Source organism: Leguminivora glycinivorella, chromosome 22, assembly GCF_023078275.1.
Source record: "Leguminivora glycinivorella isolate SPB_JAAS2020 chromosome 22, LegGlyc_1.1, whole genome shotgun sequence".
In the NCBI taxonomy this organism is placed as follows: domain Eukaryota; kingdom Metazoa; phylum Arthropoda; class Insecta; order Lepidoptera; family Tortricidae; genus Leguminivora; species Leguminivora glycinivorella.
The window spans coordinates 10,308,284-10,335,001 of NC_062992.1; the positions used below are offsets into that span (position 1 = coordinate 10,308,284).

Below are 26,718 nucleotides of genomic sequence, written 5' to 3' on the forward strand. Positions count from 1 at the left end.
GGTACCCCCCCTACATGTAAAGTGGGGGCTGATATTTTTTTTCATTCCAACCCCAACGTGTGATATATTGTTGGATAGGTATTTAAAAATGAATAAGGGTTTACTTAGATCGTTTTTTGATAATATTAATATTTTCGGAAATAATCGCTCCTAAAGGAAAAAAAAGTGCGTCCCCCCCCTCTAACTTTTGAACCATATGTTTAAAAAATATGAAAAAAATCACAAAAGTAGAACTTTATAAAAACTGTCTAGGAAAATTGTTTTGAACTTGATAGGTCCAGTAGTTTTTGAGAAAAATACGGAAAACTACGGAACCCTACACTGAGCGTGGCCCGACACGCTCTTGGCCGGTTTTTTCAAAGTTGTCCACCCCATTTTTCTTGTATTAATACTCAGAATCGCCAGCTCTTTTGATCCTGATAGGAGAAAAAAAATGTCCCAAGATTTCCATACATTTTTTCGAACCTTCCATTCCGTTACCGCCATACAAAATGTATGAAAAAATGGTAACGGAATGGGAAAAAACCTTGGGATACTTTTTTTCTCCTATTAGAATTGAAAGAGCTCGCGATTCTGAGTGGAAACCACATAAAAATTTCCAAATCCAAAAAAAAGTGGGGTGGACAACTTTGAAAAAAATGGCCCACCTACGCCATAAGCGTAAATAATACACAATTACTGTTGTTTTTGCACACAAATAAAACTCTGTTTCAGCTGAAGGTTAATTAAGGTAATAAAACTTAAATAACACATAAATAATAAGCTAACTCTAAAATAATAAAATAACTTAAAATTAAATTAAAAACTAATCCAAATTATAATACATCTAATCTGAAGTAAAGGTTCCATTTCGGAATTTGAAAAGCAACGATGCAGAATTACTCACAGCTGGCACATCGTGTTTTCGTCTTAACCGCATCATCTTTTTTGATTCAGACATTTTTCAAGAATAGTTAATTGAAAGAGGTTTTACTGAGCAAACTAAAGGAACTAAACTAAAATATATATAAAATTATAAAATATGAAAGCAATTTCTAAAACTATTAGTAAATAATATTAAACATGTATGACAAGTAGGTAACTATTTGATTCACTGTGGTTACGGCTCAAAATACCTAATATGTAGCTACATATGCTAGACACTTTTCACAAGCATATCGGTAATGCTATTTCTAAAGGGTCGACAACGCACATGTGACACCTCTGGAGTTGAAGTTACTAATTTGGGCCGTATGCTAGTTTGTGTCACCGTGTGGTATAAAAAAATCATAACGCTCTTAATACGTTTCATATTTGTTATCATAATTTTTTTTCGAATAACAAATACTTCTTATTAGATTTAAGACTTTATAGCTGGCTTCAATGACCCTTGAGGTATTACATCAAGGACGCTGACGAAATTTCTCGCTGTATCACAAATATCCACAGACCTATTAAATATATTATTTACTCATTGCAAATATCACAACGCTGATGTGCGAGGAATTCGTAGATATATAGGTACTTACCTATAAAAAATATTTAGATCTTCCATAGCCTGCTGGATTTATAATTAATAATATTAGTCACAAGTGTCACAAAAGTAATTAAATCGGGCCTAATTATTATTAAGTACCTAAGAAAAACCTGTAGGACACAATGAAGATCATGCAGAAGTTGTTGAAGGACGATAGAGATACATTTTTAGTTCACACGGTAATTTATTGCCAATATTTATAAATTACTAGCTTTTGCCCGCAGCTTCGCTCGCGTTAAATGCGAAAATTGCGGAATGCTCCATACAAACTTCCAGCCCCCATTTTAGTGATGTAGGGGGGGTTAGAAAGGGACAAAAAGTAGCCTATGTCACTCTCTATCCCTTCAACTATCTCCACTTAGAAAATCACGTCAATTCGTCGCTCCGTTTTGCCGTGAAAGACAGACAAACAAGTACGACTCGTAAACGGGCAATTGAATGAGCACGATGACTCTAATTTAAATTTTAATACTAGTAACCTAGTAACAAATGTTTTTATCTCTTACATTATGTTTAATTTTAGTTTCTCTCTGTCAATTTTATAAGTTTTTCATAATTTTATTAGTTTAATTTGTATTTAGGTATACAAGGTTTACTATATTATGCCATATTTACGTGCTCATATAACCCGGCAACCTTCAAATCAAGAGTGAACAGGCATCTTCTGGGGGCCGATTTTTGAGTCTCACTGTCACTAAAATACCGGTTGAAAACGGTGAATTGCCTATTATTTTCAGTGACAATTTTCTGAATTCGAACGCCGTGAGACTCAAAAATCGGCCCCCTGGGCGAGCTCACTCCATCGTAGGTCACGTCTTTGCCTTTAGCTAGTCTGTGGCCAAGAGTAAGCCATTTATAATGAAAAAAAATTAATATTTTTTTTATTTTTATTTGTGTGTGTGGATGTGACTGAATGTGTAAGTGATGATGGGTTATACATACTCGTAGCATAGCCACGAGCGGTGTTGCTGCTTGATCACAGAGATGCTGCTTCAAATCATGTGGATGTACCTACAAGGGCTGATGATGATGATGTTGTATTTTACAGACGGCCCTCATGAACGAAAGGAATCCGATTGTAGATCGCATAATGGATGGCGATTGTGTCGACACCGTCATCATGGCAAACAAAGAAGGTTTAGATATACCTTATCCATTCTATTTTAAATCATATTGTTTTAAGTAGAAACGTCTCAAAAATCGTTGCAGCTCGTAGCTTGATCAGATACTACGTTCCTGGCCTAGCGATAATAAGATCATGCGACTTTCAATCCACAGGTCGCGGGTTCGAACCCCGGCTCGTACCAATGAGTTTATCGGAAGTGCGAAATGTCATTTGATATTTGACAGTCGCTATTCAGTGAAAACATCGTGAGGAAACCGGACTAATCTCAATAAGGTCTAGTTATCCCATACAACCATTTCAGTCGCAAAATCTTCAAATCAGTAACTAACTGTCAAATGTGACATAACGCGTGGTAACGTCGTGCAAACAATGCGACCGTATTGATAGAATAACAAAATGTAGTCGTCGTGTGCACTCGTTACGGTAACAAAATGTGTACGAATTTGTGGCTGTCAATGTCACTGTCAGAATGACTTTTAACGACACTTTATTAGTCGACGTTTACACACATAACGGTAACAACATGTGGACGAATTTGTGGCTGTCATTGTCACTGTCAGAACGGTTTCTGACAGTGACATTGACAGAATTTGTACACACATGTGTAGGTCTGATTACCGAACTGCTCCTAAACCACTGTATCCGCAAATGACAATCTGAAATACGAAGGTTTCTCAAACTGTCTTGTGAAGTTGTGGACTGGTTGCTTTGAATCATTTAAATATGAGCGAATTAAATAATAATAAACGACGACGACCATTTAAGCACTCTTCGACATTTTATAGAAATGTGGGAAAGTTAAGAAAAGTGCAGAATGATATTAACAAATAGATAAGCACTTTATAGTTACTTAATGTATTAAATATATAATTTTTAATTCTTATTGACAAAAATGAAGTGTAGTGTTGCTTTACACAATAAAAGTAGGAATCAAATGAAATACTGTGATATTAATAGAATTTCTGTTGCGCAATGATAGTTTTTTTCAGTACAGATGCTGCTTTTTTTAACGCAGTAGTGCGAATAAATCAAGCAATGATTCATTTCTTGTCTGGTCGAAACTCTTAGCTTAGATTTAGGTACTGAAAATCGTCGTACGATACACGTGCGAAAAGGACATTCACAACTCGTGTAGATTTAAAACACTCCCTTCGTTCGTGTATTAATTTATCGCTACTCGTATCGATTTTCCTCTTTTCCGCACTCGTATCTACAAGTATTTTGTTTGGGTTACAAAAAAAACACATTTTTTACTCTACTACGTTTTATTTTATGTCTCTTTAACATTACAAATTTGTAGACACTTATCTATACAAAAATCTTGACAAAAGAAGTACAGATCGCTGAAATTAATGTTGATAGTAATATTAATGACGACTACTTCAACAAGTGTCAATTGTGAAATGCCGCAAAATACTAGTTGCTCTATAGAAGACCATAATAATATGATCTCCGATCCTTTACAACCCAGCAGCTCGGTACGCACGTTACAATTTTTTTTTAATCTTCTTTAGTGAGGGCAACTGAGTACGACGGCATATTTAATTGTTTATAAAGTTTGAGGATACCTGGAAAAAATTAATACAAGAAGCCATTTTGAAAAATAATAAATATTCACTGCTTTCGGTCACGCGTGTACGCTGCGACCATTTTGCGACCGTTTGTCGACCGTTTGGTGACCGTTTGGCGACTGTTTTTTACATGGAATATTACCGTCTTAATCCATATTTTAACAACTTTATTGGTTTTCTAGGCATTATTTTTATTATTTCAGTATAGTATATGCACCGGAGCACTAAAACTTCACCAATCAATATACATAACACGCAAACACCGAGTAGTCAATAATATTATTACTGGTTAAACTGAGGTAAATTGATGGCGCGTTGATAAATTTAGACTTATTTTATGAAATCACTCGAGCAATTTAATTGGCCATGGTAATTAGCCCACATTATATTATAAATGCAAACAATCTTTAACAAATTCTTACGCCATTACATTTTAATGTCAAATGATTTCATTTCTTTTTTACTTTGACGTCTCTGACAGTCGCCATTTGAAAAGAATGAAATGAACGAATGATTTTGGGAAAGTAGTCGCCAAACGGTAACAATGTGTGCACGCGTAGTGCACACTTCTGTCACTTCTGTGACCATTTGTGCCTGTTACCAATCGTCCCCATTTGGGTCGCCGCGACTAAACGTCGACCGTACTGCGACTAAGCATTGAGACCCGAAGACCTGTGTGTACACAAAATAGGAGGATTTGCGTAGGAACGGCGACCGATTATGGTTATATGGGTACCCTTCGGGTTTGAAGGTCAGAGTGCAATCGCTTTCGTAAAACTAGTGCCTACGCCAAATCTTGGGATTAGTTGTCAAAGCAGACCCCAGGCTCCCATGAGCCGTGGCGGGATAACGCAAGGAGAATGGTGATTAAACAAAATAAAATTAGTACCTGCCTATAGGCCGCCAATGTCGAATGGGCAGGACCTGAGTTACTACGTCAGGGTGGCTAGCCGAATGGCACAATCGCTCACGAAACGCTCACGAAATGAAGCGCTAGTAGATATCTATCTCTATCGCGCTTGCGTATTGGCGCGACAGAGCCAGCGGCGTATCGCTTTCGTTTGGCGTCGGAGAAATGCCATTCGGCTACGGGGCCAGGTATCTGGGACGCCTAATCAAACCGGGCATTTTTGGTTTTCCCTGATAATACTTAGGAGCTTTCTTGAGATGGCACGATGCTCGCTTACCTACACGGTTAGAATGTTATAGCCTGACTAGAAATAGGTATATGACTATTGTCAGGAGGGCGCTGTTGTTCTGATGTATGGGATGACAGTTAGTATGGAAAAAATAGTTCTAATAAAATTCCGCAACATGGCGCGTAGATATTTCTGGTCAGGGTATAAAAATGAAATAAGTACGTGGTTAAATTCTAAAATCTTTCGGGTTTCTCATGTTAGGTACACCGTGTATATTTACTCCGTTAAAGCTAACTAAATAAAATTCCTGTATTTCATCCTGTACCTAAGTATTCTTCTTCAGCCTAGCGTTTTCGCGGTCTAGCGCCAGGGTCCGCTTTCCTGGTCAGTTTTCTCCACTTCGCCTGTATTTCTATTTAAGTACTTTACTAAATGGTTGGCACCTAAATGTGAAGGCAGTACGGCAGTATTGACAGCAAAACTCTTAGCTGAGCATTTCTTTTTTTTGCCACTTTTATGAAATGTGATGTTATTGAAAAAAAAAATGCTATTTCTACTCAGAATCACTAGCTTTTTCCATCCTAGTAGTTAAAAAAGTAGTCCCATACGATTTTTTGTTATTGTAGCAAAATAAGAAAAAATCGTATGCATGGGACTACTTTTTTTCCGTACATGTTGTGTGGGGTAACAAAAGAGGAAAGTAACAAAAATGTATGGAAATTCTGGGACACTTTTTGTCTCCCAGTGAGATTGAAAGTACTCGTGATTCTGAGTACAATTGACCTAAAATTCCCTAAAAAAATCAAAATAAAAAAATGGCAAAAAAAAGAAATGCCCAGCTAACCATCGCCAGACGTTATGCCTTTTAATAAGGATTACAAGTGTACAGTCAAACAATTGGAACCCTAGGCCACTGTACTGAACCTTGTCATAGTGACGTTTTAAATCAGATTGTAAGAAATCTCTTACTGCTTGTCATTTTGACATGGTTGTACAGTGGCTAGGCCAGGTTCCAATTGGTTGACGTACAGCTAACAGTGTTGCCAATGCTATGTTCCAGGGTCCCCAATCCTCACGAACATCAACCTGTCCGTGTCGACGCGGTACGCGGCGCGCATGCGGCGACTCGGCACCATGGTGCACCACATGATTATGGAGCTGGTTTGTACATTCTCTTTTACTCTTTTATATCCCCAGTGGTCATATCATGGTCCCGTTTTTGTCACATGCCATATCATGCGTTACTTGTGTCGCTTAACTTCAAAACTGGGTAAATCCATTCTGCTGTAGGGTTGATTATCTTTCGGGTCATATTATATTTTTTATATATTCAACCTTAAAGCAGAATGGATTTACCCAAGTTGGAAGTTAAGCGACACACTTTCGCACTTAAATACTTGTCAGAACGTGACCAGACATGGTGACAAATGATAAACAGCCGTCCATCTTACCCCCGGGGCCCATTTCTCGAATCGACCGATAATGGACTAGCATTAGTCCATAAACTTTCAAATGGTATAGGTTGCCATGCCAACACACTAATATTCTTAGACTAATAACTTTTGAGAAATGCACTGCACTGTTAAATTTATGCACTCAATTGTCAGGGAAACTAATATTAGCGTTGCGTAGCGTAGCTAATACTACTTAGTGTTGATACTGATTCTACTAATGACAATGTGTTATTGAGAATCGTTACAGAAATTCATTTGCTTTCCACTGAGCTGAACTGTTGGAACCATGTTGCAACTAACATTTTGGCAAACATTTGCTCATAACATTTTACCTAAGAATCCTTCACTGTTGGGAAGCTCAATGGAAAGGAACATAAAGGATCCCCTTCTATAGAAAGCTTCATTTATTTTATATCCCTTGCATTTGTACTTACTCCAAATATACTTGCCCCTTGCCTTGCAGGACCCCTTCGACGAGCCACTAGTGTTCCGCTTAAAGAGCAATAAGGAAGAAGTGATGGTGGCTCCGCACCGGGAGTTCAGCATCATCGTCGTTCAGAGGGAGAAGACTAAGAAATCCGCGCAAAAGAAGAATTACTTAACGGAGTAACACATTCTCAATCAAAAATTGTCCTAGAAACCGCTCGTAATTTATAACCGGCTGCTTGATTTCTGGCATGTGAGCAAAGTTTACGAGTGCCCACCAGAGGGGTTCTTGGTTGCGAGTGTTAAGGTGCTTCACACCATAAGAATTGACTCGTATAGTAGCAACATCAGCAATATCTACAGAAACAGTCAGGCAATATTTTTCGTAACTATTTAGAACCACTTACCTACGTTCTTTCATCTTTTGCGCGACCATTTTAGAGAGTTTAGAATAAATACGAGTACTTACAATAAACGGCCATAAAGAATACACATCGGTTTTTCGTCTTCGTACAGCGTTGTCTCTTTCTTACTTATGTGACGTTATTGTCTCTTTCCAAAGACCTATGTGCATTCTTTATGGCCGTTTAATTACTGTACGCCTACTTTTTTTGTACACCTTAAATATGAGATGGTGTTGATTTTGCTTCTATTTCTTTAGCCATATGCCAAACTGGTGTATGGTAAAATGCGGGTGTATCTTTTCCGTCATTACTATTAGTAATTATTGTAATGTGAATAAGGTTAGGTAGGTAATTTAAGTAATGCATTAAAGATATTGTCATTAATAATTATTGGTTTTATTGGTTCTTTTTATATCACAATATGTCTGTCTTGTCCTAATTAAGCTTAATTTGTCCATACGATCTATTTACTTAACTTACTTTCTAATCTTAACAAAAACTGTTTTATATTTTCTATATCTAATGACATTTGATCCATTTTAACATTAAGCTCGCTTATAGACGTTTGTGTATTTTCATGTTCAACTAGTTGATCTTTAACGTTAACGACGTCATTATCCAGATTTTTCAAATGCTTATTTATTTCTTCAAACCTTTGTTTCATTCTACCTGGTCTATCTTCGAGAGCTAGATTTTTTCTTTTTCAAGATCTTTCTTCTTCCCTGTCTTCATAATAACTTCATGCATTTCATCCATCCTCTGTCTAAACAGTTTCATATCCGACTCGAATTCCTTCATTTTCTCATGAGCTTGAGCTTTGTCTAAAATTGCGTCTCTTATTTTTGAGGGCAATACTGTATAGTGTTTCCATCTAGGTTTTCCTGGACAAAGACTGATTGTCCCTGTAACTCTTCTTCTATTCTTGATATGGTTATTCACCCTTTTTGGTAATACTGTTTGAAAGAACCTATTGTAGACAAGTACATCTAAGGTTCCTAGAAATTCTACTTGTTTTGCGAGTCTGCTGATGTTCCCTAAGATTTCCAAGTCATTGATATCATTGACAGCAACACCAACCATCAGGTTCATTAGGACTATTGCTGCTAGAATTAGGAATAAAACAAACATTAATCTGACTATAGATATGGATGTGGAGAGTGTTTGGGCGTGGTCGTCGTCGAAGATGGTCCCGTATTCAAATTCTGAGGTCATCATGACCAAGGTCTTGACCAGCGCCGACCAGGGATCGTCGAAGGGTTCTGTGGAGCGGAACTGGATCATGAAGCATAAGGAGAAACCGATGACTAGGAATCCAAATGTTAGGAGAATCTGGAATTTAAAATAATTATCACATTAGATACTTGCAGTGGAGGCTCCACAAATACGGAAACATTCCTACTGGTGCTGGTGTATACTGAGAAATTATGTCCATAAACTTTTGTCTCAACGTTTGCTCATAAAACAGGCAATTTTGTAAGCTGCTGCTTAAACCGAAAGACAAAACTACACGTCATTATAACCATATCTCAACCAACCTTTACAATATTAGACGCGACCTTCCCAAACATGAGCACATAGTACCCCCAGTTCGGGAACCTTGACAGCAGGAACATCATCTCCAGCCAGGCCAGTAGTAACGCCACCGTGGCCACGTGGCGCGGCCAGTCGGTCTCCATCCAGGAGTTCATGGTGATGGCTGGTGGTAGCAGGGTCGCCAGGCCGATGGAGCCGAACTTCACCCAGGTCTCTAGTTGGAGGAAGTAACGGCTGCTTTTCACGTTCATGTATAGGAGCTCCTGTAACAGAAGGTGTTTTGTAGTCTTCTGATACAACTGATTTATGGGAATACTTTAAACTTTCACGGGATAACACTTTGTTTTATGTTTCGCTTTAACTACATAGATATATTACATTTAAATCTTATTTACATTTTTTAGTAAGTAGCAGTACTGATAAATCCGTTACTCAATGCTTGATGCTGACTAAGAAATGCTGGTTGGTGGTACGGGATTCTTACTTCTCTCTGTGCCAGCAATTACAACCTAGTCATTTCACAAAGGGTTCAAAGTTAGATTCCTAAAGTATCGTATTTTGATATTACTAATTGAAGTCAGATAAGACACTGGATCATGATTAAGGGCCAGTTGCATTAACCAAATTTGACAGATACATCATCGTCACGCAGCAGACGTCTATGCAACTTCCCATACAATAAAATTTAACGAACGCTTTAACGGTGACGGTGACAGACGGTTTGATGCAACCGGCTCTAAGACTTGAGTCGATTATGATGGTTAGGGTTTTGTAAGAAATCTTACCTGTATCATTACAAGACACATCGCAGCATATACGATGTACCCCCAAATATGCGGGCTCAGCCATTCAGGCGCCTCCTGTTGTGTGTCTTTATACCAGAACACAGACACCACAAACGTCGACAGCGAGAACACAAAAAATGCATAAAATGCTATGATTGTGTAGAAAAAAGGAAGTAAAACTTTCCATTTCAAAAACAGGAAACTTTCGACTAATGGGTGTACGAGTAACCTTCTCTGTCCATATCTATTCCCAGTCTTAAGCAGCGCTTCGATTACTTTCATCTGCTCCATTTCACAGACATTTGGTATAAGAACAGCGAAATCAACTGTTACAACACAGTCAGTTTCCTGTAAATTTTGTGTGCTTGACGTAATGTAAGAGTCTAAAACCTCTTCTAAGTATTCAGTTGGCTTGGACAAATTATTCAAAAGCATGTCAATAGCTGTTCTCCGGAATTTCTTTGGACCATCAGTGTAACCGGCCAGATTAGCGCCATCTTTTAGCAGCAAAGCTATAACTTCGCGACTGCTATGGTGCGAAGCAGTATGCAAAGGGAACCAGCCCATACTGTTAACTTCATGTATCGTCGTCTTGTCCATAGTCAGTATTACTTTAGCAACTTCTGAGTGGTTCTTCGCAGCAGCAATATGAAGAGGAGTGGAAGATTTGTGAGGGCTACAAGTAGTCCGGAGCCTGATGTCAGCGTTCTTCTCAAGAAGGAACTTGACACACTCATAATGGTTGCCGGACACAGCGAAGTGTATCGGACCCATGCCTCTCCTATCAGCTGCTGTGAGGTCGTTTAGCATTTGATAGCTCTGATCATATTCTAGAAGGCATCTAAGTATTTCTAAATGGCCGTGGTCGGCTGCGGCGTGGAGAACATTAACGTCCCCTGGTAGAGTTTTGTCGATGGCAGCGCCATCTTTGAGCAACGCTTTAACGCAGGCGACGTGGCCGTTGGTGATGGCTTTGAATAGAGGGGTTTCTCCTTCGTCGTTTACGCAGTCGATGAACTTGCACTGTTTGGCGAGGCTGAGGATCTCGCTCAGGACTTCGATGTTGCCGATGGCTGCTGCTGAATGGATCGGGGTCTCTCCATCGTTAGCCTGAAACAATACATGTTTTATTTAATACTGGTTTACTTGATCTCCATTAATCCAGGGATACACAAACGGACGGTAGCTGCTAAATATGTGTCGGTGACCAGTCGAGTGACTTCACTCGGGATACTTTCATTGCACGACTTATAGATTGGTAACATGTGAAGTGCGCTGTTGCCAGATAGGTATATCAAACGAAGTCTGGCAACATCGCGATTCGTTGTAAGCCAAAGTAGAATGTCTTACCCTCAATGTGACATCAGCTCCAGCCTCCAAGGCCACACAGACTCCCGGCACCCACTCCGCTTCTATAGCCGACTGAAGTACCGTGTGTCCTTCCCCATCTTTGACGTCAACTATTGCAGAAAGAGGGTCTGCTTGTTTGTAGTCGAAGTTGGCTAACACCTGTGAAAATATTAGAGATCTTAAAATCAGAATGGCCCAATAATTAACAAGCACGAACATATAGAAAGCCTATATGTCCCCCACATATAGAATCAATGCAGTGTTGTTTTCGATCGATAGTAAATACCCAAGTATTTAATACTTAACGCAATTTGTAAAGTTAGATCTCAAATAGAGGAAGGGTGGGGCAGTTTTTGTCATTGTCGCATGGAGTTTGATATTTTAGTTGAGTCCTTAGGAGGAAGGAGGTTGAAAATATGAAACTACAAAACAATCACCTGCAAAGCTATTTCTTGCTCTTTCTTCACGCATAAATGCAGTGGCGTGAGCCCAGAGCTGTTGAGACAGGACACTTGGGCACCAGCTTCTAGAAGTAGTTCTATGGCTTCCTTGCTGTCTAGCATGACTCCTGTATGGAGAGAGGTGTCTTGATATGTCTATCCTTTTTTAACTCACTTGCAAAGCTATTTCTTGCTCTTTCTTCACGCATAAATGCAGTGGCGTGAGCCCAGAACTGTTGAGACAGGACACTTGGGCACCAGCTTCTAGAAGTAGTTCTATGGCTTCCTTGCTGTCTAGCATGACTCCTGTATGGAGAGAGGTGTCTTGCATAAATGCAGTGGCGTGAGCCCAGAGCTGTTGAGACAGGACACTTGGGCACCAGCTTCTAGAAGTAGTTCTATGGCTTCCTTGCTGTCTAGCATGACTCCTGTATGGAGAGAGGTGTCTTGATATGTCTATCCTTTTTTAACTCACTTGCAAAGCTATTTCTTGCTCTTTCTTCACGCATAAATGCAGTGGCGTGAGCCCAGAACTGTTGAGACAGGACACTTGGGCACCAGCTTCTAGAAGTAGTTCTATGGCTTCCTTGCTGTCTAGCATGACTCCTGTATGGAGAGAGGTGTCTTGATATGTCTATCCTTTTCTAACTCACCTGCAAAGCTATTTCTTGCTCTTTCTTCACGCATAAATGCAGTGGCGTGAGCCCAGAGCTGTTGAGACAGGACACTTGGGCACCAGCTTCTAGAAGGAGTTCTATGGCTTCCTTGCTGTCGAGCATGACTCCTGTATGGAGAGAGGTGTCTTGATATGTCTATCCTTTTTTAACTCACCTGCAAAGCTATTTCTTGCTCTTTCTTCACGCATAAATGCAGTGGCGTGAGCCCAGAACTGTTGAGACAGGACACTTGGGCACCAGCTTCTAGAAGGAGTTCTATGGCTTCCTTGCTGTCTAGCATGACTCCTGTATGGAGAGAGGTGTCTTGATATGTCTATCCTTTTTTAACTCACCTGCAAAGCTATTTCTTGCTCTTTCTTCACGCATAAATGCAGTGGCGTGAGCCCAGAACTGTTGAGACAGGACACTTGGGCACCAGCTTCTAGAAGGAGTTCTATGGCTTCCTTGCTGTCTAGCATGACTCCTGTATGGAGAGAGGTGTCTTGATATGTCTATCCTTTTTTAACTCACCTGCAAAGCTATTTCTTGCTCCTTCTTCACGCATAAATGCAGTGGCGTGAGCCCAGAACTGTTGAGACAGGACACTTGGGCACCAGCTTCTAGAAGGAGTTCTATGGCTTCCTTGCTGTCTAGCATGACTCCTGTATGGAGAGAGGTGTCTTGATATGTCTATCCTTTTTTAACTCACCTGCAAAGCTATTTCTTGCTCCTTCTTCACGCATAAATGCAGTGGCGTGAGCCCAGAGCTGTTGAGACAGGACACTTGGGCACCAGCTTCTAGAAGTAGTTCTATGGCTTCCTTGCTGTCTAGCATGACTCCTGTATGGAGAGAGGTGTCTTGATATGTCTATCCTTTTTTAACTCACTTGCAAAGCTATTTCTTGCTCTTTCTTCACGCATAAATGCAGTGGCGTGAGCCCAGAACTGTTGAGACAGGACACTTGGGCACCAGCTTCTAGAAGGAGTTCTATGGCTTCCTTGCTGTCTAGCATGACTCCTGTATGGAGAGAGGTGTCTTGATATGTCTATCCTTTTTTAACTCACCTGCAAAGCTATTTCTTGCTCTTTCTTCACGCATAAATGTAGTGGCGTGAGCCCAGAGCTGTTGAGACAGGACACTTGGGCACCAGCTTCTAGAAGGAGTTCTATGGCTTCCTTGCTGTCTAGCATGACTCCTGTATGGAGAGAGGTGTCTTGATATGTCTATCCTTTTCTAACTCACCTGCAAAGCTATTTCTTGCTCTTTCTTCACGCATAAATGCAGTGGCGTGAGCCCAGAGCTGTTGAGACAGGACACTTGGGCACCAGCTTCTAGAAGTAGTTCTATGGCTTTCTTGCTGTCTAGCATGACTCCTGTATGGAGAGAGGTGTCTTGATATGTCTATCCTTTTTTAACTCACCTGCAAAGCTATTTCTTGCTCCTTCTTCACGCATAAATGCAGTGGCGTGAGCCCAGAACTGTTGAGACAGGACACTTGGGCACCAGCTTCTAGAAGTAGTTCTATGGCTTCCTTGCTGTCGAGCATGACTGCTGTATGGAGAGGAGTGTCGACGTTGGTTACTCCTTTTTCGCCGCGCATCGTGTGGAACTGCCCTTTGGCTTTGAGGAGCATTTTTAGGACGTCAACGAAGCTGAAATACGAGAAGAATACTTTGTATATTTGATATGTATTGTTTACGTTTCTGATTTTTATAAATGACTGCCATATTGAATGCCATGTAAAAAATTTTTTAAGCTTGATTTGCAAAAGGAATGGCACACTAATTAAGCCTATGACCAGCACAAAAGACTATTCTAGTCAAATACGTTCCACGACTCTTCTCTTGTCGAACAGGCTCTAATAATTGAAAGGACCCATATGGATAGGTATAAGCATTTTTAGTCGCCGTTACCACACAAGTACACATTTTGTTGAAACCAGTACACGAGCTCGCAACGTGGAGATGCGTCCAGCCTCTTTGAAAATGATTAATACTCACTGGTCCTCCTTAAAGTGCTGAGCCTGCAACGTCTAGTGGTGTGCGGCTCATGACGTCACAAATGTTGGGATCGGCGCCCGCGCAAGCTGACAACGCAACGTAGAGAATCATCTAAATTCTAGCCTGTTTGAAAGAGGGGAAGCTAGTAAAATGACTAGTACTCACTAGTCCTCCTTAATTTCTTGTTCATAATACAGCGCCGAGCCAGCAACGTCGATTGGTGTGCGGCCCATGACGTCACAAATGTTGGGATCGGCGCCTGCGGCGAGCAAAAGCCGAGTACAATGACGTCGGCCGCACGAGCTGGCAACGTGGAGAGGCGTCCAACCAGGTTGGAAGAGAGGGAGCTGTGGAAGTATTTAAAAAAGTGTTTAATAAATCAGTGATGAGAAACAAGGTAAACCAGGTGCACTTGATCCACGTCCATCTTTCGGTTTGTTGCAGTAGGGTTTTGCATAACCTGGACGGAGTCAAATCGTACCTATGTTCACTTATCAAAATTTTTGAGAATAGAAATTTCTAACAGCTTCATATACCTCTGCCACACACTCGACGAGCGCCGTGGGAAGTAGCGAGGGAAGAAGGCAGAGACATCAGTGTGGCCGCGATACTCGTCATGCCACTCTTCATGCTCATCGTCATGCCCACCGCTCTCTATATTGTCGGTTTTTAGACGCAAGTCAAGGGGCCCGGCAACAACCTAGTGCGATAATCGCGCGAGTAGGGCAGTATGTGACCGGAGAGGGCAACATCACGGCAGTGCGAGGGGCAGTGCGAGGGGCAGTGCGAGGAGCAGTGCGAGGGGCATAGTGTGGCAGAGGTAATAGAGCATAAGCAACGGCAATATATTTCTACAGATCTCTTAGGTACCTAATACTTAGACTAGTTTTACTCACCGTTCCTCTGATATCCTTGCAGTCATGGTCAATATTGTCCTTCCAGGTCTTGGGCACCAGTATGTGTACATCCTCCAGGTCACAGCGAACGTTCACCATCTGCCTGGTGACTTGGCAGAGTTTCCTCACGTCTTCCTCTGTGCCTGATGACATGTCGCTTTCCACGCGGGCTTGCATGTCTGGAAAAATGCAGTGAAAATCTAGATCTGTGAAACTTCTTATATAATTAGCAATTCAATTTAATTAGCGACCGTTTTATTGGTGACAGACTGATTGATGCAACCGATCCTGAGTCATCGAGAGATTGCGGCAAACCAAACCCTATACGACACTGACAGGCAACTGTACAACCAAGGCTTAGAATAAATATAGAAAGTGGAAAGTGCCTGCCTTGGGTGATGGGTCACATTGAACTAACGGCCTGTAGATCTATATACTCCAGCGCTCAGCCAACTGAACCACCAAGACTTCAACCAAGACAGCGAAATTTTCCTAGGTTTATGGGACCTGTATTGAGATCTACCGTAAGAGTATTAATAGTTATTTGTTATACAAGGGGGCAAAGATGTTTTTTAACACACGAGAAGTAAAATACATTTGCACCCGTGTGTAACACAAAACTTTTCCCCTCACTATAGCGAGGAAACTACACAGCAAAAAATGCATTTATCACTGCTTCCAGTATTTCCTCAGGTGGTAAATCATCTTTATTACTAGATTCACCTACTTTTATCAATTTTAAAGCAGTTAATAATTTGACTTTATTCAAGATCAAATTACTTTACCCACTAGTGGATAAAATTCGTTTTTACCCGTTTTTGGTATTAAAGGACAAAACACGTGTTTCCGAGCTAGTGAGGGGAAAACTTCTTAAACGGCAACCGGAGCCGGAGTTACAAGTCATATTGGAAATTCAATTCAATAATTGACGATTGGAATATTCTATGGTCATCTTTTCGCGCTCCTGCAAGTTGTCGATTTTATTTGGATTTTATAAGACCCAACCCAAAGAATAAATTTTGCACAGCTCAACTACTTACCTACTACGGCTACTACAAATATTCGCCACGCTTTTCATCCAAAAATTAAATGTTCAAAGTTCAAAGTGTTTTTTCATTTCAAAACCTAGAATTTAATGGAATGGAACCTCTTTGGTAAATCAGCTATAACTGTCAGAAGAAATAGAATCTAAAAATTCTGTCAAGATTTGAGTGACAAGTGCTTGGATATATTAAATTTATTGGTTTTATTTGTGTTTTCTACTTATTTGTGTACAAGCGCAGAAAAGTGCAATGGAAATTGCTCAAAATTATATGGTAAGATGTGAAAACTACCTAGAGGTAGATTCATTCAATTCAAATGATTTATTTGTATCTTTCCATTTCTAACAACAATATTTTCATAGGGACAACTTTAGTAGACTAAAGTACAGAAGGGTCATACGTCTGATGCTGCATCTAAACATAACTATAGGGTAACATACTAACGTAATTTCCTTCGTTTAATTTCCTTTGGATAGCAAAATATGATATTTGTATCATGTAGTGGTCCATGATCATGGTTCATCCAGCACCTTTATGTGGGCAAATCAACTTTTTTGACGAACACAAATCTGTCCGCAGATAAACTTTATACATTTACTTTATGGTGTACATATGTTAAAACATTTCAAGGCCTTAACTGTTAAACCCAATAAACTGAAACTTAATTAGAGTTCGATTTCTTGGTTACTCCAGATACATTTTGTAGTCAAATAGTGGATTCACCCATGTAGCCCTAACAAGTTTATGTTCTTGCAGGGTCCTCACGCCACCCAGACCATGATCAGGATCAACGAAAACGCGAACGTGGTTGGAACCATTATTGTTAATCGCGAAGGTAATATTTATGTTATTTAACCTTGCGTAGTAATGAGTAAGTTACGATACGACCTTCAAACCTTCAAGAAAAGAGCGTAAACTCATCTTTCAGGCCGGCAACCCTTTTGGTGTTTCGGGGGTTCATGGGCGATAGTAATCGCTTACCATGAGGCGACCTCTCTGCTCGTTTACTTCGTAACTCATAAAAAATGTTACTTTTTACTCTAACTTACAGTATTTCTTTAATTTCGTAACCCCCTAATTTTCTGACAGAATTTTTGATAAATTCCCCAAACCTGATGAACCTCCAGAGTTTTCCAAATTTGATAGGAGAATAATTTGGCACGCTCATGTACTGTCGCCATCAGGTACCTATACCTGAGCTGCCGAGGTCCTTAAAATATCTGAACACATAGTTAACGCCTTAACAATAGAGGCATGTTCAGTGTTCGTACCGAAAGACGCTTTAGATATGACGAAAATGGGGAATTCTTACACACCCCATTTTAAACTAATTGCCTGGGTGTGCCGTTTTTATTCAATTCAAAGTATTAAGCAGTTGTTTTTTTTTACCAGGATTCCCAGAGACCACAACACTGGACAGCTTAACAGCCGCCACCTACTCTACGCACATGAGGAGTCTATCGAACTACGCGCAGAACGCGATTAAGGAAGTGGTGAGCCTATTATTACTCGGTATATTTGTCTTGCAAGCTTTGATCTGTGTGCTCAGTTACCAATAGGTGCCTCTGGGTACGTAGCCGAATGGCATAAACGCTCACGAAACGAAACGCCGCGAAAGGTAGTCTGGCTCTGTCGCGCTAATACGCAAGAGCGATAGAGATAGATATTAGACATCTACGAGCGTTTCGTGAGCGTTTGTGCCATTCGGCTACGTACCTAGATTTGCAGGCGTAGCACTCTAGTTCGATAAACTTTATCGCATCGGTGCATCCCTATCGCACTTACGAATAGTGCGAAAAGGACTTCCTGACGTTATATCGTTTATCACGCGACCATGCTTGCCTGCCTGGTGCCGTACCCTGGACTGTTCTGAGATAATCGGGTACTCGTTTACGAACAAATATCCCTTCCATCATCATCATCATCTGTTCCAGGATGTGCTAGACGAGCTGGTAGTCCTCAGGATGGTCTCCAAGAAGTCCGAGGCAGTGGTGGTGCCTGACGACGAGTTCCACATCATCGTCGTCATGAGGAAATCTTAACTCGAGGAGTAGGAGACAAGTAACCGCACCATAGTTGACATTTGGCTAAAGTGTTGCTGAACTTGATAGCGATCCCACTATAACATCTGACATTTCTGTAAACTGGTGGTATTCGTAGGTACTAGGTACGAAGCACGAACAGGTTTAGATTTCATGTTGAAGGTAATCTTTTAAATCTTCTTTGGAGTTTTATTTGGTCGACTCTTGTTTGTTAGTTGTTATTAATAGAAAGCAATCTTAGGATGTTTTATCTCTCCTTGGAAAAATAAAAGTAAGTTTATGATATTATCTGCGTTATTTTTTTAAATGACGCTGCCAATAGCTCAGGTTATGATGCCTAACTCTGCTATCGGTTCTGCGGATATTTCTTCTTTTATAGAATTGCGCAGTTCCCTAAATAATTTCAAGCACTTTCTTAGAACTATAGGAAATCCTGCAAAATCTTGCAGTAACGTACCTTCAGGAAAGTCCAGCATGATAGCAACCTGCCTGGAGTTCCCAGCATAAGCAGCCAGGTGCAACGGCGTGCGGCCCAGCTTGTCCAGACGGTGTTTCTCGGCGCCGTGACGCAGGAGTAGCGACATGGCGTCGCCACCGAATATGGCCGCCATGTGGCACGCTGACACGTTCCCCAGGCGGCATGTCGCGTTGGGGTTGGCACCGTTTTGGAGCAACCTGTAAATACATTTTCGTACATATTATTATCAGGTCACGCAACCCCGGTAGGCCTAAGAAGCGCTGGCTGGACGTCGTGAGAGCGGACATGCAAGAGAACCAACTCACGCCTAAGGATGCCGAAGACCGGGCGAAGTGGAAAAGACTGAGCAGGAAAGCGGACCCTGGCGCAAGGCCGAGAAAACGCTAGGTTGAAGAAGAAGAAGATTATACATCAGGTGAAAACAGTCGGCCAAGACGAAAAACTTTGTGAGTCGGCCAAGACGAAAAACTTTGTGTCTTCCATATTAGTGCGACAGTAAGTAACATGTTGAGTTTCGTTGTTGGCATCTTGAGATGAGAATGTTGACTTCACAGCCTGACAATAAAAAGCGACATATGCTTCTTTATAAGTGAGCTAACACACACATAAACTCACAAATAAAGCTGACTCAAGAATCAGGTGCTAGTTGTAGAAAACTAGGAGCGACGATATTTTAAGGTTGTCCTATGTAGATTGTCTGCTAAGAGTGATTTGATGGAGCAGAATGTAGTATATCTACGAAACTGTGTGGTCAGGAATACACATTCACACAGGGACTAGTCTAGCAGATCCAATTACGGAGAGAATGGCCTTGAGATTGCACAGAGCTAGAAATAAGACAAATGAAACCTACCTTTTCAGTGAACTAGCAGCAAGAAATGCATGATTCTGAATACTGAAAGACCCAAAAGTTAGGTTATTCCACGGACCTTATTTTAACTGTTGGACTTTTAGGCGCACTGCAGGTTTCCATTCCATCCTTACTTGGTGGATATTCCACCCCGCCAAGTGCTTTGCTTTTTCTTTTTAACCCCCGACGCAAAAACGACGGGGTGTTATAAGTTTGACGTGTCTGTCTGTCTGTCTGTGTGTGTGTCTGTCTGTGGCATCGTAGCTCCCGAACGGAAGAACCGATTTAGATTTAGTTCGTCGGGAGTGTTCTTAGCCATGTTTCATGAAAATCGGCCCAATATGTCGGGGGTTTTTTCAAAATTTTAATTTTGTGGTTAGGTTGGTGGAATTCTTTATCAGTGTCTATATTTCCGAGCTCATAAAAACTACCGTAAAGAGCTAGAAAATACAAATGGAACCCACCTCTCCACTCCCTCAATATCGTGTGTCTCAATAGCCTCAAGCAGCTCGGTGTTGAGCCTGCGCAGGCGGCGGTCGCTGCGCCGCCAGCGCTTCTGCAGCGAGGTGGCCGTCTCCGTCTGGGGGGTGGGGGTGGGGGTGCTGGCTGACGAGTCGGGGGCGGGGGGGATGACTACGGAGAGGGGGGGTTTCCTGAAACAGAAATGCGTCCTGTAACACAGGGTTTCCTAGCTCAGGACACAGGGTCGTGATTTTCTGTAATTGTTAATTTATATAATAAACTTTTTTGATTTTTTTCTCAAATGTGAAAATATAAAAAAAAAAAAAATGTATTTATTCACTGAAAAATTAAACAGTTCTTTATATAACACTATTACTATTAGGATACAAATGAATTACTCGTATTTAAGATTTCGTTCGATTCGTGCTTAAATTGTACGTTTTACGGTACACGTCTAACGCTAACGTCCGTATTAATTTTCGTCTTAGTGAGGTACGGTCAGCAAAATTGAATCCTAGGCCACTTTGGCACCTTTTCACAGTAAACTTCCCAAGTGATTCCTTTGGCAAACAAAGCACGGTGTCAATGAGACGGGGTTCTAGAGTGGTGGAGGATTCAAATTGGTTGACCGAACGTAATGTTTTTTAACTGACTTCTTTACTGAAAATGAAGAAGAAGGAGGTTACCTATAGTATTTTCGGGTTCATTTTATGTACGTTACCTGATTACTCCGAGACCCGTGGTCCGATTTCCCCTATTAATCTGGAGCTGTTCTGATGATGGGATCCATGAAGAGTTGAGGGAGCTCCTCAAATTTTAAGGGAACATGTATGGTGATGTCGTTGTTTTCTTAAGTAACTCGAGTAGTATCTCTCCAAAACTAGCACTTTCATAAAGTGAACCTCATGATGATGATTGTTTTTTTTTAAGTCGGTTGAAATTTTTGTAAAAACAATTATTACCTATATATATTATATATATAGCAACACATTTTGTAGCATAACCACGTTTAAAATTTTCTCAACTTAAAAATTCCAAATAGGTAGGTTGCGTAGTTTTAGGCCGGCAACAGACAGTCTTAAGTTTCATAATCTTAAAAAATCATAATCTTATGAAATCAGATCGAGTGCACGGATTTCCATACAATTTCACAACTGTCCACACACAGTCTTATTTTTTAAGATTATGATTTTTTTCAGATTGATCTGACAGATTGCGAATAATGTGAATTTTAAGAATGTGTGTGGCAAGGCAGTCGATCTTATTTTATAAGATTATGATTTTTTCAGATTATGAATTTTAAGACTGTCTGTTGCCGGCCTTAAATGACTTACTCCGGCACCGCCGGTATCTTCTTTCTACCAACATCCTGCCCGTGCGCGCTAGCCTTGCCTCGCCTCGGGCTCTTGTTCCGTTTCCCCTGGCTACCCTGGCTACCCTGGGTATTCTGAGCTGGGCTGCCCTGGCTGCCAGGGTTTTGGCCATTGTTCCCCGGGCCGCGCCGGGGCAGGAGAGGTCGGAGCTGAGTCTCGTCAGCATCCTTGTCGGGGTCGCCACGTTCCACGTCTGAAATTCAGTTTTTTTTTTATTAGTTCTGCTGACTCTACAAAAAAAAAGATCGATATGAGCAACAGTTGTCGTCGACGTGTGTCAGTTTTCTACATAATTATGTTTATTGAAATAGGTGACCCCACGAATCCCTTTATACCTACCAAACTATCTCTATAATGTACCACGTGTGTTCATCGGTGAGGTTTTCAGACTAATAATTTCACAACAACAATGATTGGGCCTTTTTTTCAAAGTTGTCCACCCCACTTTCTTCGTGCCATGTGTATTTTTTACGCGATTCATACTCAGAATCGCGAGGTCTGTCGATCCTGATAGGAGAAAAAAAATGTGCCAAGATTTCCATACATTTTTCAAACCTTCTATTCCGTTACCGCCATACAAAATGGGAAAAAAAACTTGGGACACTTTTTTTCTCCTATTAGGATTGAAAAAGCTCGCGATTCTGAGTGGAAACCACATAAACATTTCCAAATCAAAGAAGGTGGGGTGGACAACTTTGAATAAAACCGGCCAAGAGCGTGTCGGGCCACGCTGTGTAGGGTTCCGTAGTTTTTCGTATTTTTCTCAAAAACTACTGAACCTATCAAGTTCAAAACAATTTTCCTAGAAAGTCTTTACAAAGTTCTACTTTGGTGATTTTTTTCATATTTTTTAAACATATGGTTCAAAAGTTAGAGGGGGGGACGCACCTTTTTTTCCTTTAAGAGCGATTATTTCCGAAACTATTAACATTATAAAAAAATGATTTTAGTAAACTCTTATTCATTTTTAAATACCTATCCAACAATATATCACACGTTGGGGTTGGAATGAAAAAAATATCAGCCCCCACTTTGCATGTAGGGAGGGTACCCTAATAAAACATTTTTCCCATTTTTTATTTTTGCACTTTGTTGGCGTGATTGATATACATATTGGTACCAAATTTCAGCTTTCTAGTGCTAACGGTTACTGAGATTATCCGCGGACGGACGGACGGACGGACGGACGGACGGACGGACGGACGGACGGACGGACGGACGGACAGACAGACATGGCGAAACTATAAGGGTTCCTAGTTGACTACGGAACCCTAAAAATGGCCCAATTTACATTTAATGGCATAAGTGTGTCGCTTAACTTCAAACCTCCCTCAGAGCATACATACATACATACATACAATCACGCCTGTATCCCATAAGCGGTAGGCAGAACACATGAAACTATTAAAGCTTCAGTGCCACTCTTGGCAAATAAGGGGTTGAAAGAAAACGAAACTGTGACATTGCAGTGACAGGTTGCCAGCCTCTCGCCTACGCCACAATTTAACCCATATCCCATAGCAATCCCTCAGAGCAATCTGTGGTAAATCCATTCTGCTTTAAGGTTGAATATTTAAAAATGTAATATGATCTGTAAGATAATTACAGCAGAATGGATTTACCCAGTTTAGAAGTACCTAAGCGACACAAGTATTATTATAACTTGATTATAACACTTAATCAAAGTAGGTATTTGATTTGAAAAAGAAAATTCTTCATCCCAAAATTACATACCTGACGAGAATAGCGAAGAAAATACACGTTTAGTGCACATTTATTTACTAACACACACTGACTAATTAAATTCATTTACGTACATCAGTTCTACCTATATAAAACTTTTAAACCCACGAAACTCCATCACTTTACATTAACAATTAAATCACAAAATAAAAAGTAAGTTATTTTACAAACAAATTACCTAAACTTTTAAAATTGTCGCAAGAATCTCTGTTTATTTATCAATTTGCACTTAAACTATTTTGTCGGTCATTGCCGCCTTAATAAACGTCTAGAAAAACAACTTTGACTCATAAATAATAAAGTTCATTTCACTACAAATAACTTTTGAGGTTAAGTTACAAATTTACACCAGTATTTTAACGTCCGGACAACACTAAAGTTGATAAGAAACTAAAACACAAGTACTTTTGACAAATTTAAATTTGCCGGTGGCTAACTTAAAAACTAAGACAATCTCATAGATCATTGGTGCATTTGACAGCTGCCGGCGCCGCTCTCAGGCGCAGTGATAAGTTTGTGTTATGACAGTACAGTCATTCTTCAAGCTATCGTTAGACAGTCATCTCTGCCAAGGTTAAGTTTGGATGGAAAACTAAACAATAGTTAAAAGATTATGTACAGTATTACGACCCTCAGGCTGTTCTATAAGTTTCGCATAGGTACTTTTTGTTGGTAAATCAAATTAATAAATGATGTTCACAGTGTGTGTTTAACTTAACTAGTCACATCACACTACTAAGTAGTTGTACTAAGTTAAAACTGAAGATATAAATTGAAATAGATATCATACTCTAAACCATGACCATGTTCACCGGTGTCCTACGCGAGAATCGAACCCGCGTCTTTAACTTACGCTGCCTTTCCTGCCTAATTTTTGGCTCACTTGAAAAGCCGCAATTGTACTCGCGGCTCAACAAGGTGGATGCCGACCACCTTGCCTTGCCTTCCCTACATACGGTCAGCCAAGAAAGTAGTTTACCACTTTTCGACTCTATAAGGTCGAAATGTGATAAACCACATTTTTGGCTGACTGTATAACCACACACACACACACAGCGTAGTGCATTACTGCTACAGTGTGCTGGTAGCAAGTAGACAGCTCTGTTCAGTGATTAAAATACTGTTCAAAAAATTGTATTGTGTCATGTTTAAATTGTCGTGCCATAAGACGCCATCGACCATTTAAATTTCGAGCGCTCGATTGCGTCACTCGAAAATGTGGAAAAAAAACGGAAAACCTATTTTTGAAATGCGAACGATAGAAATTGAGAATCTAGTTCACTCGTGTCCATTTTTGGAATCCACCTCGCCATTTTTCTATTGATGAGAGCTGAAGATCATAGAGATCACACAGTCGGAAATCCGTAACAAAATGTAGCCATCCAAGTGGTACAAAAGCAAAAAGCTTTTGGGTAAATTATTTCAATGTAAGGCACTGGTCCCACCGCGAGCTAGTAAGCTATGAGCTATCGGCTATAAAAACGAACAAAAGATAGTCGCTCCCGTGCAAATAAAAGAGACACGGCGATGTTTACAGTTACTCGCCCAGCGGTGAGCTATCAAAAGCCGTGTCTCTTTTGTCACGGAAGTGCTTATCTTTTGTTCGTTTTTATAGCCGATAGCTCATAGCTTACTAGCTCGCGGTGGGACCAGTGCCTAAAGGTGAAAAACAAGTGCCAGGGGGGCGATTTTTGAATCTCGCATACGGGATTTTGTCACTAAAATACCGGTTGAAAACGGTGACTTGCTTATTATTTTCAGTGACAATTTTCTGAATTCGAACGCGTGAGACTCAAAAATCGGCCCCCAGATGTCGATTTCTGGGGTTAGGTAAAGACGCAGATGTAAAGCTATAGGTAAAGTAAGTCAAAATAACAGGAAAAACCGCGAAAATATTTTGTATTAATTTGTTTAAAAATTAAAACATGTTTCACAAGGTCATACTGATTTATTGCAGATAACTTTATATAAACTTTGTAAATCTTGTTTTTAACAACGCGACATGAATTACACACTTATGCCGTCGGTAGCAGATATATCGAGCGGCTGGGCCGTTCAAAAATATCTCAACACGCCCAATGCCTTGACAATAGAGGCGTGTTCAGATATTTGGCACCTTGGCCGCTACTACCACTTGTAAATTGTAACGTAGCTTCGAGAAATAACCGGTGTGAAGTTAGCAGCCTAAAGTTAGCTGACCGTGATAACCCGACCAAATTAAAGAGTTTAAAATAATAGTTATTTGTTATACAAGGGGGCAAAGTTGTATTTTAACGCCGAGTGTGGAATTGAAAAACGAGCAAGTGAAAGGATTCTATAGTTGAACCACGAGCGAAGCGAGTGGTTCGAGAATAGAATCCTGAACTTGCGAGTTTTTTAACACACGAGAAGTAAAATACATTTGCACCCGAGTGTAACACAAAACTTTTCCCCTCACTATAGCGAGGAAACTACAAAGCAAAAATGCGTTTATCACAGCTTCCAGTAGTTCCACAGGTGGTAAATCATCTTTATGACTAGATTCACCTACTTTTATTAATTTTAAAGCAGTTAATTTGACTTTATTCAAGGTCAAATTACTTTACCCACTAGTGGATAAAATGCGTTTTTACCCGCTGGTATTAAAGGACAAAACACGTGTTTCCGAGCTAGTGAGGGGAAAAATATGTAAATTAACTACCAAAATGACAATATTTCGAATAATTAGGGCTAAATAAGTAAAACAAATGAAAAATATAACAAAACTATTCAAAAAGACTGCCAAAAATCAAACAATATAAATAATAAATGAATCTTAGGCTGCTAACTTCACAAATTGAATTTTTAGACTTTTGTTTAAATCACGCAAATTAACTACAAAATTTATTTCCAACATCACTATAACTATCATCCTATCACAACGTCAACTCAAATCAAAATTAAAAGACCAAGCTATATCAATGATAGCGACTATAAGGTAGGTACAGCGCGACAATTACGACTGGGGATCCAAATTTCAACTTACCATTTTAACCCTGTTTTATTTTTTTTTGCATTATTAGACAGTGTCCACTGGTCATTGAATATGGCACGCGTTTTCAGTGGATATATATAAGGCTCGAATTAATAGTGTTAAGCATGAAAAATAGTTATTTGTTATACAAGGGGGCAAAGTTGTATTTTAACGCCGAGTGTGGAATTGAAAAACGAGCAAGTGAAAGGATTCTATAGTTGAACCACGAGCAAAGCGAGTGGTTCGAGAATAGAATCCTGAACTTACGAGTTTTTTAACACATGAGAAGTAAAATACATTTGCACCCGAGTGTAACACAAAACTTTTCCCCTCACTATAGCGAGGAAACTACAACGCAAAAAATGCGTTTATCATTATCACTGCTTCCAGTAGTTCCACAGGTGGTAAATCATCTTTATTACTAGATTCACCTACTTT

General features: G+C 40.2%; 3 protein-coding genes across 3 annotated transcripts; 2 read left to right on the top strand and 1 right to left on the bottom strand.

Moving 5' to 3' along the window:
• The first annotated feature begins 1,585 nt into the window (after nucleotides 1–1,585).
• LOC125237808 (dynein light chain roadblock-type 1-like) lies at nucleotides 1,586–8,023 on the top strand. Its single transcript, XM_048144999.1, has 4 exons — nucleotides 1,586–1,695; nucleotides 2,565–2,652; nucleotides 6,413–6,513; nucleotides 7,270–8,023. The coding sequence occupies exons 1-4, from the start codon at nucleotides 1,639–1,641 to the stop codon at nucleotides 7,414–7,416; spliced, it is 393 nt and encodes a 130-aa protein (XP_048000956.1). The 5' UTR covers nucleotides 1,586–1,638; the 3' UTR covers nucleotides 7,417–8,023.
• Nucleotides 8,011–23,759, bottom strand: LOC125237810 (transient receptor potential channel pyrexia-like). Its single transcript, XM_048145001.1, is given in 12 exon segments — nucleotides 8,011–8,324; nucleotides 8,327–8,965; nucleotides 9,172–9,432; nucleotides 9,955–11,064; nucleotides 11,305–11,463; nucleotides 13,822–14,053; nucleotides 14,567–14,748; nucleotides 15,298–15,476; nucleotides 18,840–19,057; nucleotides 20,175–20,363; nucleotides 21,507–21,738; nucleotides 23,280–23,759. Coding segments are annotated over 12 exon segments (3,666 nt in total). The 5' UTR covers nucleotides 23,320–23,759; the 3' UTR covers nucleotides 8,011–8,099.
• LOC125237809 (dynein light chain roadblock-type 2-like) lies at nucleotides 16,499–18,598 on the top strand. The gene is made up of 4 exons (XM_048145000.1): nucleotides 16,499–16,613; nucleotides 17,097–17,175; nucleotides 17,733–17,833; nucleotides 18,275–18,598. Exons 1-4 carry the CDS (start codon nucleotides 16,590–16,592, stop codon nucleotides 18,380–18,382), a joined length of 312 nt encoding a protein of 103 aa, XP_048000957.1. The 5' UTR covers nucleotides 16,499–16,589; the 3' UTR covers nucleotides 18,383–18,598.
• Nucleotides 23,760–26,718: the final 2,959 nt, after the last annotated feature.